The following is a 19,292-nucleotide window of genomic DNA, read 5'->3' as shown; positions in this document are numbered from 1 at the left end:
TATACTTTCTTATGCAAAAGGATTTTGAACCACAGTCAACTGAACAGTAGAGCTTCTAAGAAGTATCACACATGCAATACACTTCACAATAAAATAGATAATTTACTTATTTTAATTTCATCACCCAACCTCAAATAAGACCAAACTAAACTATGCTACTATATTAGGAAGGAAATTAATCACATCTGTATTTCGTTAAAGAATTTCCTTTTTTTGTGGGGAAAAACTGGGTGATCTGAAAATATTTTAACTCACAACTTTCTCTGAGTCTTTAATACATGCATAAGTTGGCGTGTGTGTCTGTGTGTGTGTGTAGCAGGGAGTAAGCCAGCAGAAGTGGGGAGAAAAAATGAGCAAGCATTATTCACAGGAGCTCAGTTTCTAGTCCCAACAGATTTAACTAGCAGAAGGGGAAGGGAAGATCCGGGGCTGGCTGCCAGAGAGGCATTGCTGAGTGTAAACACTGCAAGGCATCTCAGAATGCCCTTATCATAGGGAGCCCAAAAGCATTTGTACTCTGGGGCTCTGCAGCCAGGAACAGTCTTGCCAGTAAAGAGTGTTTATTGTCAAATTTTAGTACAAAGGAAACTACAGACAAGCTGACCAAAAAGACTGGAATTTCATCTCTCTCCCTCTCTCTCTCTCTCTCTCTCTCTCCCTCCCTCCCTCCCTCTGTCACCCACTCATTGGATTTCTTTCTCTGCCAGCCTTTTTAAACCAGAGACTACCAGGTCAGTGACATTCATTATTCCTTTCATTTTAGTATGATCTTGTGTTCAGCCTCCTGGACTAATATTGCTTCCCGTAAGTATCTGTTTCAGGTTTGTTGTATATGCTTAATGCTATTGTGTTTGTGCTTGTAATATTTAAATGCTTAACAAATGTTGCACCAAGGCAATCAGACAGCAATTTTTTGAACTTAAGGTGGTTGAAAGCTCAATTCTGACTTAGGAGGGAAACAGGCACTGTATTTTGCTGGTTGTTTAGTAGACCCATGGAAGTTAAAGGTTCCAAGTAACTTAGTTTAACTTAAGGTTCAAGTTGGTACAGATTTCTTAACTGTGCTGGCTTTCTTCCACCAGCACTAATAAAACTTTATGCTTTTATATTTTATAAGAGCTTGGAAACACTTAGTAAGAATTCTTTTCTTAAAATTGTCTTTTTAATAAAAACACGCTGAGAGAGAGAAATGTATTATGAAGCACTGGAAAACATCATGAAAACTTCTGATATTAGTAAGTCTGCCCAAAGGATATATTATTTAACTGGAAGAATTCATTTTTAAATGAATGCTTTAAAATTGTAGACTTTTATTTTGCAGGAGATATCTGCAAGGCTTTTCACATTTTTGTGTGTGTTTAGACAGCTGACTTTACTCATCTGATTTAGATGGCTGCTCATTGGTCATATATGTGTGTAAATGTTTATGTTTGTTTCTGAACACACGAGAACACAGCTTGCACGGTCTTTTAATTTCTTGCTCATTTTTATTCACTTATGTATAATTGAACTCTAGAACAGTTTTTAGAGATTGGTTTCTCTCACTCTGTGTTGTTCTGAGATACTTCAAAAAGTCCTGTAGACAATAATACATAGCTTCTTGAAGTATTTATTAAAAGGGTATTTTGCAAGTTACATGTTTGCTGCTTAGAGAATTCTAGTAGTTCATCATCTCAGTTAACTCAGAGCTACTTGTTACTTTAGGCAAAATGCATGATGCACTGATACCAGTTTGCACCATGGAAGAGCACATGCATCTGTAGAAGTTGCATTTCTTTTTCTCTTACTCGGGCGTTACTGTTGTAAGCCTGCCAGCATTTTCATTCTGATTTTTCTGTGTGGTCTATTTTAATAAAAACATGACTGCATGCAGATTACACCTGTTGAGCAGAAAGAGACAATAAAAACATCATTCTTGATGAATACTTTAACTTTGTGTTTCTCTCTCTCTGTGTCTCTCTCTCTCTGAGATTCTGTGGCCACTGCTTGTGGACCCTGATTTACTTCTCTCCTGCCATTGGCTGTGTGGTCTGCAATTATTGTAGTGACGGTGTCCATCACAACTTTCTGATTTTACAACTTGCAATGTGTGTGTGATTCTTGGTGTGATTCAACTGCCTTTTATGCAGTTGGACAAAAGACTTGAATAGACTGTTTGGGAAGTTGTTAAACACTCCCTAACGTACTCTTTCTGTCTCTAGCTGCTATCATCGTCTGCAACAACATTTCAAAGAACTCTAGTAGCTGGCTGTGACAATAAACTGTAGCTGGACCATGTGTGATTTTCTGCCAGATGTAGCCTCCAGTTGTCTAAAACCATTATACCATTGACCACATGAGCAGACAGGCTGTAGCTGCAGTGTGCAGGCATCCTGAATGCAGAAGGATATAACTTTGTCAATAAAAATCTGTTAATAAAAGAAGGACTGTGTAGTTTGGGATCTAGAATAATTTCAATGAGGTGTGCTACTATTTGATTTAGTGCATACTCTCTGTTTGTCAAATATAATTTGCATGCAATAATACCACTTCTATGTTACATTATGGATTTCACAGAATTTCAAAATCTCTTTTGATTTGTATGTAGGAAACATCAAGCCCCCTCACACAACTTTGTAAACCTAAATTTGTATGTGTTCTAAATCCATCCTCTTGCCTTTATGTATCTTTATAAACAGGAACGAATTGCTCTTTAGAGACTCATCTTTTTCAACCAGAGTATAGCAGTAATCTTGGTGAAAAGCTCAAATGAGCCTCTAAGTTTCACATGTCTAAGGCTCAGAGAGATGAACCAAGACACCGTGATTGTGGGAAAATGTAAACTATACCATCTACCAGCTGTTAAAATTTAAGCATTCAAGAAAGTCCTGTGTATAGCATGTGCAGGAGACTGCAATGCTTGTTTAATTCTGTGAGACGCAGTACACCCTTCAGTGAGCTCATCTTTGTGCAGAGCAGCCTGCAAAATCTTCCCTTGCAGAAATTTAAAACCTCTGCCACTATCTTCCAGGCTCACCAGCTTTCTCCCCCACACTCAGAAAACCAGCCAACCAATAACAGTGCATAAAGAAATTATTCTAAAAACATCAAAACCACATGCTGTGCTCCTAGTAAGTTTTTAACCATATAAGGGTGTCAGCCAGGGGTAGAAGCCCACAGCTGTCCATGCAGGACAAGGATGGGTGGGATCACACAGCTTCCTCAGTACATGAACCAATCAATGCATGACACTGCGAAGAGGTGCAGTGTGTCAGTGGTGTTACATTTCATCACCACAGCCTGATGATTGTTTCCAGAGGTATCACACCATGTAGTTCATGGTGTAGTGAAAAAAGGTCATGGGCTCCCTGTCTCCTCACTTTTCTCTTCCTTTCACAGGAGGCTTTTTCTGTTCCTATTTCATGGGTTTTTGCACCCCCAGGCCTTTGGATCAGGGATGTGTTCATTCACTGGTGTAGTTGCTTTGCCATGGGTCAAGCTCATCTAGCACCTCACACTTGAGGTGAGGCCATAGCTAGCAAAGGTCATGGAAAAGTATGGGGCTGTAAAGCCAGCTTTGTGTTGTCACGTTAAGTATTGGGTACAGTGCCCTAATTTTTGCGTTTTGCTTGTCAATCTCATGGCTTGAGGAGAGGCAAACACTTTTATCCTTGTAACACCGACATGATAATCATTGACTAGTTCTAGGTAGCCTGCTTATGTTTAACTCATTTCTTTTCTATCTATAGCGAGTTAATTGCTAACATGAAACAGCTACTTGATGTTAAAATTTCTTGGGAAATTTCCTCTGCCCATTACACTTGCCTTCTTTCACCCATCCACAGTTTCCATTATTAGAGGTAGTTTTCATTTTTACTTTTGAGTCATTTCTGTGTGGATGAGGGGAAACCACTTGTCTACCCACTTGTTATACACTTCTCTATTCTTAGGAAGACTAGTTCTTATTCTGTCTCTGCAGTGCATATTATTATGCAAAAAGCCTAAAGAAGAGCTTATCTAGCAGTTGTTCTAGTCCTTTCATTTCACTATTTTCACCAGTTTTCCTCTAGTTTTTATCCCGTCTCTCATAACAGAGAGCCTCCAGTATTTCTCTGAGGAGAGAGAGGAGAGGGAGAGAGATTAAACACCTTTCTGAACTTCACAGTTGCGTCATACTGTCATGAAAGTACCACCAAGACACTAAACTAAAACAAAAGCAAACAAACAAATGAAACCAGTGAAAAACACAGTGGATTGTGATACTATTTACACTGAGTAGTCTACTCCCTTTAAATGCTGACAGAAAAACCTATTGCTGTATCTGAATGGTTTAAAGAAAATTATAAGTGGAAATATCCAAATCTTCTGAAAGGTTAGTTAGTCCTGGAAGTGGCGAACTGGTCGGCTCATTCTGGCTCAATGAGAAGCTCATTGGCTTCTCCTAGGCTGGCTTGATGTTCCCTGCAAACAGATGTTTCCTGTAGGTTGATACTACCAAGGGGAAAATGGGAAATCAGTGAGTGTTCAGTCCCAGGAGCATGAGGGTGATATGCAGGAAATTATCATACTAAAAGCATCTGTGGAGGAACCTCTCTGGAAGTTTTCAATTTGTTTTTCCATTACCTCTCAGTCCTCAATCCTGGTGCTGAGCCCCAGGTATTTGATTATGGAAGGGATCCTGTCCCCACAGTGAAACTAGCACCCTGCTCCTTCCACCTTGCCATAAGGTCCAATACCTCACACTACACTGCATTAATGTTTATGACATCACATTCAGATTTTTCTCCTCAGTTTCTTGTCTGTCTTTGTATAACACCAAATATGCTTTCAGTCTTATGGTGTCCCTTCAGCAAATGGGGGATACTGCTATACTCAGTTTCCACCACCTATCACAGAATCACAGAATCACAGAATTTCTATGTTGGAAGAGACCTCAAGATCATCGAGTCCAACCTCTACCTAACGCTAACAATCCCCACTAAACCATATCCCTAAGCTCTACATCTAAACGTCTTTTGAAGACTTCCAGGGATGGTGACTCCACCACTTCCCTGGGCAGCCTGTTCCAGTGTCCAACAACCCTTTTGGTAAAGAAGTTCTTCCTAACATCTAACCTAAAACACCCCTGGAGCAACTTTAGCCCATTCCCCCTCGTCCTGTCACCAGGCACCTAATACCATAAACTTGGAGGAATCATAATTTAGTTTATGGGAGTAACAACAGCACACTGAGAATGAACACTGAAGTAAAAAATAACCTCTGTAAACTGAAACTATATCAGGTTTTAATCTTATAATCCATATCTGTAATGTGGAAGAAAGTAGAATAAAGAACAGTTTTTGTTTCTTTGCTTACTTGTTTGTATACTCTAAGTATTATGCCACTGCTATGAGAGTACAACAGAGAAACTCTAATGGCCTGCATATATCTGATGTGTTTTACATCCTTCATTTGTTTTCCTTGATGAAAAAAAAGTTTATTTGCTTTGCATAAAAAGGCACAGGATTTGTGGAAAAGTATATAGGACTCTGTTTACAGACCAAAACTGAGAAGGGAAGAAGTGAGGAAAACTGCTACCTAGCATTCCTTAATTCAGCAAATACCTTGCTGAATACTTAGTTTCACTGTGGCCTATAATCTCTGTTCGTGGTGTGTGGAGCTAAAATTATAAATAGCAAACAGTCCAATGGTGCATGGGTTAATTGCACGTTCTGAAGTGACAATCCCCTAATTGAATATTTTAGGGTCCTCTCATTGCCCTGGGGGAAGTTTTAATTGCCGTAATAATATTTATCTCACTTCCTAGAAATCGTGCAAGGAATGACAATTTGTTCTCTTTAATCCTGCCTTCTAAAAAAATCTCATGGTCTTTTTTTTTTTTTTTTTTTTTTTTTTTAAACTTTTCCTGGTGTTCATTAAAACAAATCAGACCAACTCCCAGCCCAAACCAATCATGCTCTATAATCCCTTTTAAGCTTTGTGAAAGAAGAGGGCAATTATGAATGCTATTGTTCTGTGAAATCTCCCAGGCAACCAGCGATTTTGTCACACAGCCTACTCTCATCCTAAAGTCACAGCTACTAAAGTCTCATCCAAATCTCACTGAAGACTTCGGATGTCATTGAAACTTGGTCCATGGTTGCTTGTGTTTACAGCTCTTTTAGTAAGGTTTTAAGTATTACAAATGAGTGCTATTTTTTTCCCCTGGGATCTTATTTTCAGTCATTTTGTATAATAGAAGTGTATCTAAATCTTTGGGATTAGTCTTTATTTATGTAACATTAGCTCCCCTCAGATTCAGACCCAGGGATACTTGCCTTTATAATGTTAAATGAAGAAGAAGTGCTGGAAACCTTTTCACCAGCTTATTAATATTTACATTCTTGAAAGTAAATTCCATTCATGCAGGAGTTGCAATGATAAATTTTGTTTGCAAAGATTATGTAAAAGACCAGATGTACTTTGACACGGTTCTGGAGATACACAACTGAGAGTTTCTGTATGTACCTCTGAAGGGGTTCTGCACAGATGTCTAGCTTTCCATAACTCATGGATACTTTTAGGGACATACATAGTTCTCCAGATTCTGAAGACAGTTAACACTTGAAAAATTTACACTAGATAATGCTAAATTGAGAAGTTTTGTAAGAAATTTTGTGATAGTGATAACTCTAAAAAAAGTGTTTGAGTCCTTCCCTTCCCTTCCCTTCCCTTCCCTTCCCTTCCCTTCCCTTCCCTTCCCTTCCCTTCCCTTCCCTTCCCTTCCCTTCCCTTCCCTTCCCTTCCCTTCCCTTCCCTTCCCTTCCCTTCCCTTCCCTTCCCTTCCCTTCCCTTCCCTTCCCTTCCCTTCCCTTCCCTTCCCTTCCCTTCCCTTCCCTTCCCTTCCCTTCCCTTCCCTTCCCTTCCCTTCCCTTCCCTTCCCTTCCCTTCCCTTCCCTTCCCTTCCCTTCCCTTCCCTTCCCTTCCCTTCCCTCTTGAAAGTCAGTTGTATTTGGTGAGGACACTTATGATTGTAATTAACCATTGCATAATTTTTCACATGTGTACCAGCAGCCGTGAGGGAAAACTAGTTCTTCTAGCATTTGGAGGAAATGTTTAACAAACCACTTCAGACGTTCTCAGTTACTCTCCTCGAAACTGTACCCAATATGCTCTATTCCTCTGTTAGCTCATCAGAGTCACACTAATGCCTCCTCAGAGGCTGCTTCTCCCTCTCCCTTCTCGCTCCCCTGGGATCATCTGCAGAGCAGGGCAGAAGTCTGCTGGCAGACAAGGAGCTCCTTGGAGTTCCCCTTGCTGAGTGTCTCATGCACAGTGCCTTGTACACATGCTTGGAGATATGTTTTGCACCAAGAACAATATCCATTGTCCAAATTGCCAGAGGTAGACTCCTTTTCCAGGTTCGCAGTTCATTTCAAGCAGTTTTCCTCTGGCAGCATCAGATTGGCAAATCCACAAGTAATTGTGTCAAAGTTTCTTTATCAAGTTTCTTTCTTTATCAACACAGTTGTTATGCTACTATGGTTTTATACTGGATCTCACAGGAATTACTGGACAGTCTGCAGGGTACAATGCAGTGATTCAGAAAAACACAGCAGGTAATTCACTTGGGTGCTAGAATCCAGAAAGCTATATCATTTCAGCTGAGAATCATAGCATGGTTTAGGGTGTAAAAGACCCCTGCACATAAATTCCACCATAGAAACTCCACAGTGTTTGGTGACCTGTTCCACTGGCAGTACTCACTGTGAATTTCTCTTCCCCAATATCTAATGGGAATTTCCCTTGTTGTGAATTTTTTGTTGCATCTTACCTCTTTGCTGTTTGCCTCCGGGTTCTCTGCACTCCTTTGTTAGACATCTGAAAGCAGATACAAGATTGTCTCATAGCCCTTGCTTCTTCAGCTCTCTTGACCTCTCCTCATAAATCATGTGCTCCAGACCCCTGACTATTTGTAACTCTGCCAAGACATAGCAACTACTATATAATACAGTGCTGAATTGGCATGTCTGTTTTGAATCTTGGACTAGGTTCTCGCACAACTCAGAACTTACCTGGAGTTCAGCTATTTTACTCCATAGCCAAACCTTTAGAAAATCAATGAGAAAACAGCTTAGTCTAAAAACTCTGCGCTAATCTTCCTAATGTATTGTTAATGAACTTCATTATTTCATTAAGCATCTACATTTATATGAAATATTGCAGAGTATTTGGAAGTAATGCCCCAGTATCCTTCATTCTGGATACATAGGTGGCACATGAAGGAACAGCAGGGATGAATCAGGCTTAGCAGTAATATGAAGGGTAGAACAGTAGGGAAGCCGTAAGCAACTTAGAAGCAGCCACGAAAAACAACAGTGGCATCACCAGCAGTGGTACATCTGCAGTAGAGCAACAACACATGGACACTCTGCACCAGCATAAGTGCCTTGTAGGGCATGCATGACTTTGCTGAAGCAATGTCCTTCTTCATACAAAAGTGAGAATGTTAATATCATAGCTCTCACTTGGACATTTTATTTCTCATGTTATTGACATTACGTTTGGAAAGGATCCCCTGTCATTTTGTTTTGTTGTCACTGGACTGAGGAAGTGAGGTTACACTTCGCAAGAACTTCACTCAGCCACATAGGGAGACAGCCCTGCAGCAGATAAGTAGGGAACAATTGCAGGAACATTCCGGGAAAACACATGTGTACAGTAATACGGGAGCAATGCCTGCAGGTAAAAGCAGTTAAAGAAAGCCTGTAAGACACAGTGACAGCATGGGACCAATTTTGTGGCAGAGAATAGCTCATATATCCACCATGAAATTGGACAAAATGCTCCTGGCTCCTCTGGGCCTCTGGTTTTCTGTTCTTAGTGTTCTTGATGCAGAGTAAGAAAAGGCAGTGAAGAAACCACTGCCCATGCCTGAGGTTTATACCTGCACTCAGTCTTGGGGTTTATGGGGCAGGGACCAGAATGTAGATTGACCTGAGCTTAACCACAGTGAGCTGTGGATGTCTCTACATGAGCAATGTTCTGACAGTGCTTGTTTGAGAGATACAGCTGGCTTTCTCTTTCGTAAGCATGTACGGAAAGTGTAAAGAAAACAATACATTTGCTGAACACTGTCACTGCTGAATTGGAGGTCAGGCTGTATTAAGTGTATTAAGTACTTTTGTGGTAGCCATTCAGGTGGGAATAAAGACTGTGCAGGCTATATTTTTTTCCTTTTCCTTTTCCTTTTCCTTTTCCTTTTCCTTTCCTTGTTTTTTTTTTTTTTTTTTTTCTTTTTCCTTTTTTTTTTCTTTGTCTTCTTCTTCTCCTCCTCTTACTCCTCCTTCTCTTACTCCTCCTCCTCCTCCTTCTCCTCCTCCAACAATTTAAAAGCCACTGCATTCCTCTGCCAGGAGTTTCCTGCTGGCTAAGGATTCTGGCATGCCTGAGGCCAGAGGAGACATTAAACACAGTATCTTCTTGAGCCATATGCCAAGGAGTTTGTTTTAGCCTAGTCCTTGCCATGCTAGATTCAGGAATTAGGATGAGGGCAGGGCAAGTGAGGCAAGTCTTCACTCAGAACGTCTGACCATGCTTTGCAGCTGATATTTTTAGGAAACATAGTGTATATCTGAAAAATGTTAACATTCCGTGCACTAGGTGATAAATACCAGTCAGATATATTCAGGCTAAAAGGGTACTGTACTCTTTCACTTGGAAAAAGCCTGAGGTCTAATTTGTTTTCTTCCCCCTCTTTCCATGCCTTCCTTTATGGAATTGCCAACTGTGTTTCAAAACTGAATTGTAGGAAGAAGAGTGCTGTCTTGGATGTGCTCATTTTGATGATGTGTTATGCACATGCATCCCACTAGAAAAAAACAAAACAAAACAAAACAAAAATTAGCATATACTTTGGACACATTTATATGTTAGGATTTTAGTAAAATCTGTATGTTTAATTAAATGCTTTTAAATAAGTTGATCTTTTAATTTTAATTTTATTTATTCCTTTTTTTTTTTTTTTTCTGTAGCACGTTAAAAAATGTGATGAAATCATGAATTTCGTTCTCTTTTCTCTACCTAGAACTCTACATTTTCTCCTAGATTTTTTCAGACTGAGCAAGCTGCATAATTTTAGACCAAAATGATAAAAAGCCAGAAAACTAGAGTTAAGATCTGGGTTCCATAATCAACACACATCTAACTTTAAACATATGTTACTCCCAGTGTCTTCAGTTTTAAATTTGGGCTGAAGTAAGTGGGTCTGTCTTGTGTTACTTTAGGCAGGGGATAATCTTTAACAAATTCTAACTGCCATTTGTTGTTCACTGAACTGTAGAACTGAGCTGATGGCTATGTACAAGTGTAGACTGTTCAGAAGGTCACTGCAGAAACATGTAGAGTGAACACGTATCTGTGAATAGTAATGAAGGAAATATAGAGAGATACGTAAGAAACTGAAGGAATTCTGATACTTTAATAGGTTGTAATTGCCTAGGATCTGATTAGATTTAATTAAATCAATACTGTTGCCTATTCTTTGGGCCACAGTTCCAGTTACTTTGGAGGGCTGTATAAGGGTCTTGTAAGGATTTCAAAACTGCTTGGTTAATGACAGAACTATGCTTTTCTTATGAAGTTATAAACATGAAAAAAGAGATTAGCTGTAACTAAGGGCATGAGAGACTTTGTGTAATTTTATTTTTATCGTTGTCTATTGTTTCTTATTGCTACTGTTTTTTTATTTTTATTTTTTAGTTCAGTTCAGACTGATTACATTTTTTATTTTTTAAAGAAAAAAATCAGCTTTGCAGTGCAATATCATGTATATCTCTGTTAACATTGTGGGATAGTCAGTCACTGTAGTAGGAAGAGTAGAGAGTACTAGGATCATGTTTGGAGCTAAAAGTTGATTTTTTTCATCCACATTCGATGACACAGAAAAAATGTATTTAACAAAAAGCCACATTTCCTTTATTCTACTTTATTCTACTACTTACATTGAATCTGGACAAAGGCCTACTTTTCTGCACTTTGAAATTATCTGGATACTCATACCTTTTGATTAATATGCTATTCAGTAAAACTAACATGATTCAGTGATAAAAATGGCTGGTAGCAGAGGATCCTACATACCAAATGTTTATTTGTGAAAATGCCTGGAGTGCACAGTGAGAGCTTATCTGTTGAGGGAGAAGTCTCATTGGTACATAGCTAATTTTCTGAGCATATATGTTCTTAATGGTGTTCAAAGGTAAAGTTCATTTTTTTGATTGAAATTAAATTGAAATTACAATGAATTATAGGGAAATATGTTTGTTTTCTTGCTTGCTTGTTTGCTTTTAAGAGATGCTCAATGCCTTACACTTTTTTTTTTCTTTTTTTTTTTTTTTCTCTTTTTTAAAGGATTAACAAACCTGAGAAGTACTCTGAGAACAAATTTATCATTTTGTCTGGCTTGACCAATGAATTTTAGAAAAACCCAAGGATGATTTGAAAGGTCTCTGTCGAAATTTCAGTCAAGGGATGCATCTTAATATAAAATGTGGTACATTTTATCCTGTGACTAACGTTTTGGTCCTTCATTATATGGTATAAATCTTCTGGTGGAGGAAGAGAAGACCACTTTCATCAAGAACATTTTCACTAGTGGGAAAGAGCTGATGTACCCTCATAACATGAAGCCATTTGAGAAAACCTGGTTGTTGCCACTGTTGTCTGTTCTCCTAAGAGTTGTCTGCTCCTCCTTTATTAGCGTGAACCTTGGCATGAAAGTGATGAAGGGACAGTCTGTCTTTCTGTCAGAAGATGACCTCAAGTTCTCCATCCCCAAAGAGAAGGATTTGTGCAAAGTTGAAGTTGTGATAAATGAGCCAATAACACAGAGGGTTGGGAAGCTAACTCCACAGGTATTTGGGCCCTGTTGTGCTGCTCTGCATGTCTGCCTGCGTACAAGTATGGGAGAAAGTAGGAAGTGTTGCTTTATGTAAGATTTTTTGTGGTAGTGGTTAAATTGCATTGAACTGACTGCTTTGTGTGAATGAGATTCAACTTTTTGTTAAAGTTAGCCAGCTGACAGAGGATTGCACTCCTGAAATGGAAAAGCTGAGCCCAGTAACATGCATACATAAAAGTGGTCAGCCTCCTTTCACAAATGGAGAATGGGTATTTCAAAACTTTTGGTTAGGAGACCTCTTCTAATCTCAGCTGCCTGTTTTTCTACCATAAGGATATTCACTGTCCCTTGGGTAATGCAGAGCCAGCTAGAACATTTTGCATTTTAGTCACGCAGCCACTACCTTGGGAGCAATTAAGAAAAAAAAACATCACATACAATAAGCATATTGTGTACAGTATTGTTTGCTGAACTCTGCAACAGCCAAATTGCTAACAGATGGCAAATACATTAAAAAAAAATTGTTTTCTTTTAAAATCTCAAGCTTGTAGGAATGATGAAATATATTTCACATACCACCATTCACTCATTTGCCTCACAAATCTCCCCATTTAAGTCATAGCAGGAGGGAGTTGGAAGTAACTGGCATGAAAACATAATGGTAGAGGTAGATTAATGGCTTTAAAATGAACCATAACCAAAGAGCTTTTTTCTGTTTCTGTAAAGTTTTGTTAATTGTACCATATAACGTACTTGACTATATTTGTGTATGTGTCTGGATTTTTAAACACTCTCCCTGAGGTTTGTCGTGGTCTCTGCAGAAACACTAGCCCCAGAAAGTTTTTCAGAGCTTCTGGCTTGCTCATCAACATTATTTTTTACATCATTTTGCACCACAATTACTTTTGCCAAACCAGCACATTCACGCCAGGGAAAACAGCAGGTGATGAACATGGCAACATGTTAACTTCTCCAGAGACCGGTCCCTGGAAGTTCAGTACCTCTGCTGGAAGGCTTTGCAGAGAACCCTCTTCTCTGAGCTCAAGGGTGCATGCATCATTTTTTTCTCTCCACTTTCCCAGCCTTGCCTGGCCCACTAGGAGAAAAAGAGAGTCTTACACACCACATTGCCAGTAGACTGCTTCTGTATGCAAAGCGGCTGACTGAGGAATTGACCTTACTCTTTGCTTTCAATTTTTCTGAAATACCTAGGGTCCTTGCCTTTCTCTGCTCCCAACCCCACCTCTGTTAAGTGAAGGGCCCATCCTTTCATGGTCCCAATTCTATCCCAGGCACAAGAGCACCTCTTGGAGGCTACAGGTGCACCTCACCTGGAAGAAGGAGCTCTCATGGGCAGGTGAACACAGGGTACCAAGATGGCGAAGGGCTATGGCTGCTAGTGGTGTGGGGATACCTCCCCTGGATGGGTGCTGGCCAGAGTGACATCCCAACAGGAGAGGTGCCTTCTCCTTCGCTCTGTAGCCACATGGAGGTGGGACCGCTGCAAACATGTTTCCAAGTGGGTTTCTCCATGGACGCTGCCAGAGAATTAGCCAGTCTGCTTGTCAAGTCATATTGCCCAGCTGGCAATATGCCATTTGTAGGATAAGACCTTCTCTTTTCAATGATACACTCAAATGTGTTCTCTGATCTTTAACCATTCCTGTAACAACATGCCAGAGTCTGGCCATCCTGGTGCCACTCATGCTCTTTCTACTAGGAAATTCTACCACCTGAAAATCTCTCTGATCTGATCTATTTTACTGCCATTAAAGTGAGTAATGTACTAGGAATGTGTGACAATTTAATTATAATTTGTAATTGAAAAGCAGTTGAAGTGGAAAAAAACAAAGCTCGACAGTAATTAGGAAAAGATTTAGATCTCCTTTGTTTTACCCAGTGAATTTATAGACAATTAGAGTTGCCTGCTCATATAAAAGGAAAACATATTAGGAAACATAAAACAGATGTTTCTTCTTGCAAAGCAGATTGAGTCTTATACACATATAAAATAACCAGTCAGTGGTAACAGACCTTTGTGGAAAGGTCCTTCATCTTCTATCCCCTTGCTATCAATTAAGAGGTGGAACTAATTATGTCTTATAAAGAAAGAAATAAATTCTTTGATATGAATAACCACCTCCTCAGTTGTAGGAAGTCTATTCTTGTACAAACAGGGATGAATCAGCCAATTGTTAGGTGCAGGTCAGGTCTACACATTACCAAAAACCCCACAGACCTTGACGGCTCTTCACTGGTTTATATCAGTGAAGAATCTTATCATCAGCGTATGTTACTAAACTACAGGAAGCTATAGCATGAGTGACTTTCCTATATAAATACATATTTTTGTTTAGCTTGACACAACATTAACAACTTTTTTTCAACTTTTTTTTCTCTAGAATGTCACTGAAGACTCTCTAATTCATTACTTAACCTTCCTTGCTGTTAATTCATTCTCTAATTCGTTAATTACCTTCCTTGCTGTTAGCTTCCATAAAAAAGAGGAAGATATTAAGTAAGAAAAGGGCATGTTATTTGCTGAATACTGCAAAATACAAAATATATTTCTAAAACACGTGAAAACAACATACAGCAGAACAAACACAACATAGTTCAAAAATTGGCTATATATGAAACATTTTTTCATGAACTCTTCTTATCGTTTTTTTCCTAAGCAGCCTCAACAAACAAAAATCAGTCATAATGTCTGTAACACCATATATTGTGGATTGTTCCAAGGTTATTTTAGCCAATTGGAATATGGTGGTAAATCCATGTATATGTGTCTGATAAACAACTAATTCATTACTTACTGAAAAAATATGATTTTGTGCAACCTGCTTCTTTGTAAAAGTTAAAAGCAGGGAATACATTTTAAAATCACTAGAAATATGGAACAATTACCACGTAGCTTGAGCCTCTGAGAGTACCATCAGTGAAAATGGACACTGCCAATAATAATGAAAGTGATGAAGGGACAGCAGATGAAATCTAATTTCTAAATTTCTGATTGCTAATGTGCAATTAACAGAAGTGCATCCTGACCATTTCCTTGATTTACATTGAAAGATGTAAGAACTACTGGCCTTTGTTTCTATGTAGCCATTACACAGCATTAGAACTTCCATCTTGCTGTACTACTACTAGTTCTACTACCACTACTACTACTATACTGCTACTACTAATAATGAGAGTATTACTTTATTTTTACATTGAAATTCAGAGCATCTAAAGAATTTCATTGTTTACAACAGTTACAGTCAAAATCTCACCAAAAAGCCCTTTCCATTTTACCATCCTCCAGAGCGGCTGGGAGATGTAGCTAATTAAGGCAATCCATTTCATTTTCATTACTCTTTTACTGTATTTTAAGAAATGACTGGTAGTATGAAATAACTACTTTCTGCAAAAAGCCCTCGCTTGCCAGTCAACTGCACATGTGTTAATTCTGATAGGTTATGACCTCATCAGAACTATTGGTGAATGCTAAACAGATTTTATTTTAGTACACAGAGGAAGAAATCATGTGTGAATACTGCCCATAGAAACTGAATCAAAAATGCATTTCACTCTGCAGTGAAACACACAAGAAATGATTAGCTTCTGCCCTGTTGCTGACACTAATATGTTCTTTCTGTAAATATGAGACATTGATTATCCTCTGCCCATGCATGGGATGTGTAAGGGTTCCCTCTTATCACAAGGATAATTTGGAAATGGTCTATGCTAAATCAATGCCAGGAGCTTTCAGTCATTAAACTCTGTTAAAAATTATAACTGCATGTAACTTACCATACTCTCAAACTGGCATATGTGAGGACATATACCAAATTGGCGTATGTGAGGACATGCCAATCATATGCCCCAAAATCTAAATCTCTTTTCTGAAGAATGGGCATATCAGAACTCTCCAGAGCAATATATATATATATTATATTATATATATATAAAGGATTTAATGTTTAAAGTAGCTACAGTATAAGCAACTTGTAAAACTATTAAATGCAAAGTTATCCTTCAGAAACTGTTGATCAGAACTGCAGTTCAGATCAGTTCAGGTCAGTTGCAGTTCTTCCTCTGAGCACAACAGTATCCATACATGCACAGGCAGCGGTGGCGAGTGTGTGCAAAGCTGGCTGTTGAGCTACAGGGAAGAGAAGGGACTTGGTGGCATGAGAAAATCACTTTTATATGTCGTTCTAACTGCAGAGCAGCACATTGCTGTTGGTGCTCTGGATCTCTCTGGGAGACCAAAGGATGGGTAAATACCTATTTACAGAAATAAACAGTAGATTAGAAATTTCCTTAGGCTGATGCATTCCTGATAGCCAAAGAGAACAACAACAGAAGTTGTGAAGTTAGCTTCCTCGACAGTGTTGTACTTGTCTGTTCTTCCTCCATAGGTTTTTGATTGCCACTTCCTTCCTAATGAAGTTAAATATACCCACAATGGTTGTCCAATTTTAGATGAAGACACGGTCATGCTCAGGCTGTACAGGTAAGCAGCATTGCATCACACTGGATCATCACATTTCATTGTTACAATGAACGCAATTTTGTAAGGAAGAGCAAGCAGTTCATTTTTCAGGGTAAAAGCAGGTTCTGCTGTACACGTGGTAACTACTTAGATTCAGCAGCAGCATTGTTAATGAACAGCTGACCATCTGTTTACAGGAACATTTTTCATGATTTATATCAAGTACACTGTGAAAATGTGTTTATTAGTATTCCTAAATATTATATACTGCTTGTTCATTACAGAAAACTAGTGATTCTTCTTCTTGTTATTGAAAGTGGCACGAGTACTTTAAAAGCATGGCATGTCCCATCCTTTACTTCTGACAGGGACACAGACCCCTGGGTATAAATAACAAATAGCCTATTCATTCACTGACACCCTTTTTACAAGCATGAAGAGGTTGGCAGCTGTGTTGGACACCTCATGTTCTCTGAAGATCTGGGATTTGAGAGCACATGAGTGAAAGGAGTTCAAGTAAATCAGTTTAGAAAGTGAGGCTAACACAAAATTCACTGAGAGTGACAGATGGGATGAAGCATAATTCATTTCCTCCTATCACCTGCAGGTTTACAGAAACCGAAACATTTGTAGAAACATTCACTCTCCACGTGCAGTTACTTGAGCCAGACTGTAACATCATCAAAATGCGCTCCCAAGCCTTGGAGGTGCCTGAGTACTACGGTCTGTCCAGGGCAATTGACAAAAATGTCCTCACTTTTGACTACGACAGGAAGATAAATCTGGAATGTACCATTTCCATAGCCTCTTCGGAAACCCACCTACCTGCCCATGGCCAGCTCATCGTGGGGGACGTGCAGCAGGAACAGCTTCGTGGGGATCAGCCACAGAGCTTCTTCTCTGGCCCTAGTATGATGTGCTTTAGTTGTTTGTGTTAGCAGGTTCAAAGGGACCTGGCAGATTGCATTTGCTGTTTTCTCCAGACATGCTGGGTAGGAGTGGGTCATGAGAAGTTTAACAAACAGCTTGAGCTATCTTGGAAACAGAAAGGGTCATGAAGTTTGTGTGGGGCAAAATGCAGCTCACAAATGGTCAGTAATCCCCTAAGAGGAATCTGGTTTTGGCTCTGAGACCTGTAGACCGATGTGACGGCTTTGGGAGTGCCAAAACCCAGTAGAAACAGCAGAGGGAGTAGTTGGAGGAAGCATCTTGCCAAGGACCAAGGGAGTCTGGAGCTGGAAAAGCTCAGGTGAAAGCAAAACCCTGTAGGAGAAATTGGGTCAGGAAATCTGGGTTAGTTTAACCTAGTGAACGGGCTTCCTGTATTGGTTTCTGCTCAGTTAACTGTTTCACTATGGCTTCTGTTGTGTTACAGAGCACAGTCCAGGCCAGCAGTGCAGAAATGGGAGCTGTACACTGGGAGTGGGAGTCATCTACAACACAAAAATGAGCTGTGAAGAGTTTCTGAGGATGGGGATTCGGTATCAGCACCTTGACCCTTCCTCACCAGACACTGATTATATTCCTGTGAGGCTGGATCTCACAGACAGCAGAAGCAAAACTCTGCACAAGGTAGACTTCTATGCAACTTACGATGTCTGTCTTCTTGGTTTCCAAAAAAAAAATTATTTTTATTTTTTAAATTATTCTTACAGTGTTGCCAGCTGGACAAATTGCATGCATTATCTTTATGTCCCTATGCTAGAGAGAAACACCTTTGGCTGTTTACTGGCAGTCTTGAGTAGTTTAGCCTAAAAGCAAAATTAATCCTGGCATAATTCCACTCCTTTACAGAGCATGAACTGCACTGCTTTCAACATATATAGTAATTAATAAGCTAAGAGCTGTGTGAGCATTTTCAGTTAATAATAATTAATGACTCATGTGCATGTTTCTGTCAGGTAAAATTATTCATGAAACTCACATCAAATTAGGCAAGTTGTTTCAGCCCAAAATTAAAACCACAAAGAAGACAAGTGAACCTGGAAGACGTTTCCTGAGGTATAAATATTTTACTTTAGGCATTTTCTCATGAAAATGTTTAAATTCTTTTCAGAATAATTTATTGCTTTAACAAGTGCCCCAATTAGCTATGTGATGGTAATGGAAGTTGAATTTATGTTGTTTGCTTTACTTTGTCCTTTCAGTTCTCCTTTTTCTCCCTGTTGTAGACTGAATATGCATGGCTCCGTGTTCAGATTAAAGGTGCTATTCCCAATCAAATTCCCAAACCTGCTCTGGGGGCAAAGTTCTTCCTGGAAGTAGACCAGTTTATTTTAACCTCCATTACAACCACAACGGTTGATGCTGAAGACAGTGAAACTCCAAAGTCCCTGCTTGTGTTCAACATTACCAAGCCACCTCTGCAGGGCTTCATCACCCATTTATCAGACCACACAAAACCTGTTGGCTCCTTCACTTGGAAAGATCTCAGTGAAATGCTCATTGCTTATCAGCCTCCAAATAACAGCCACACAGAGAGGAGGAGTTATGAGGTACCAGTGTAAAACATGAATATTTGCTGGTTTTCATCTTGCAATTTGTTAATCTATAAACAAATGCATCCATTTGTAACAGATATTTTTCAGAACAAAACTTACTGTTACTCTAACTATATGCAATACAGGAACTGAGATTATAAATATTACTGCTTTCACCTATGTCTCATCAGCTTACCAGTTTAACAAAAACCATGTCTTTGTTGCTTGCTACTCTAGTAATTTCTTTGAACTTGAAGAGTTTTATCCTTTGTCTCAAAATACCTAAAAACAATTTTCTTTTTATTCCTCCTCCTCCTCCTCCTCCTCCTCCTCCTCCTCCTCCTCCTCCTCCTCCTCCTCCTTCTTCTTCTTCTTCTTCTTCTTCTTCTTCTTCTTCTTCTTCTTCTTCTTCTTCTTCTTCTTCTTCTTCTTCTTCTTCTTCTTCTTCTTCTTCTTCTTCTTCTTCTTCTTCTTC

General features: G+C 39.2%; 1 protein-coding gene across 8 annotated transcripts in view; it reads left to right on the top strand.

The window, feature by feature from the left end:
* The first annotated feature begins 464 nt into the window (after positions 1-464).
* The window catches only part of FREM1 (FRAS1 related extracellular matrix 1), a 65,159-nt gene continuing 46,331 nt past the window's right edge, over positions 465-19,292 (top strand). For 7 of the 8 annotated variants that reach the window (XM_032206164.1, XM_032206162.1, XM_032206166.1 and 4 more), the window contains exons 1-6: positions 744-804; positions 11,368-11,870; positions 16,264-16,358; positions 16,945-17,246; positions 17,713-17,909; positions 18,509-18,832. In XM_032206164.1, coding sequence (XP_032062055.1) covers positions 11,625-11,870; positions 16,264-16,358; positions 16,945-17,246; positions 17,713-17,909; positions 18,509-18,832 — 1,164 coding nt within the window. In that variant the 5' untranslated portion in view covers positions 744-804; positions 11,368-11,624. The other variant, XM_032206163.1, reaches the window with a different exon arrangement.

The sequence above is a fragment of the Aythya fuligula genome, chromosome Z (genome assembly GCF_009819795.1).
Source record: "Aythya fuligula isolate bAytFul2 chromosome Z, bAytFul2.pri, whole genome shotgun sequence".
Classification (NCBI taxonomy): Eukaryota; Metazoa; Chordata; class Aves; order Anseriformes; family Anatidae; genus Aythya; species Aythya fuligula.
Note: the sequence above shows the minus strand (reverse complement) of the source record. Positions and strands in the feature narration are given on the sequence as shown.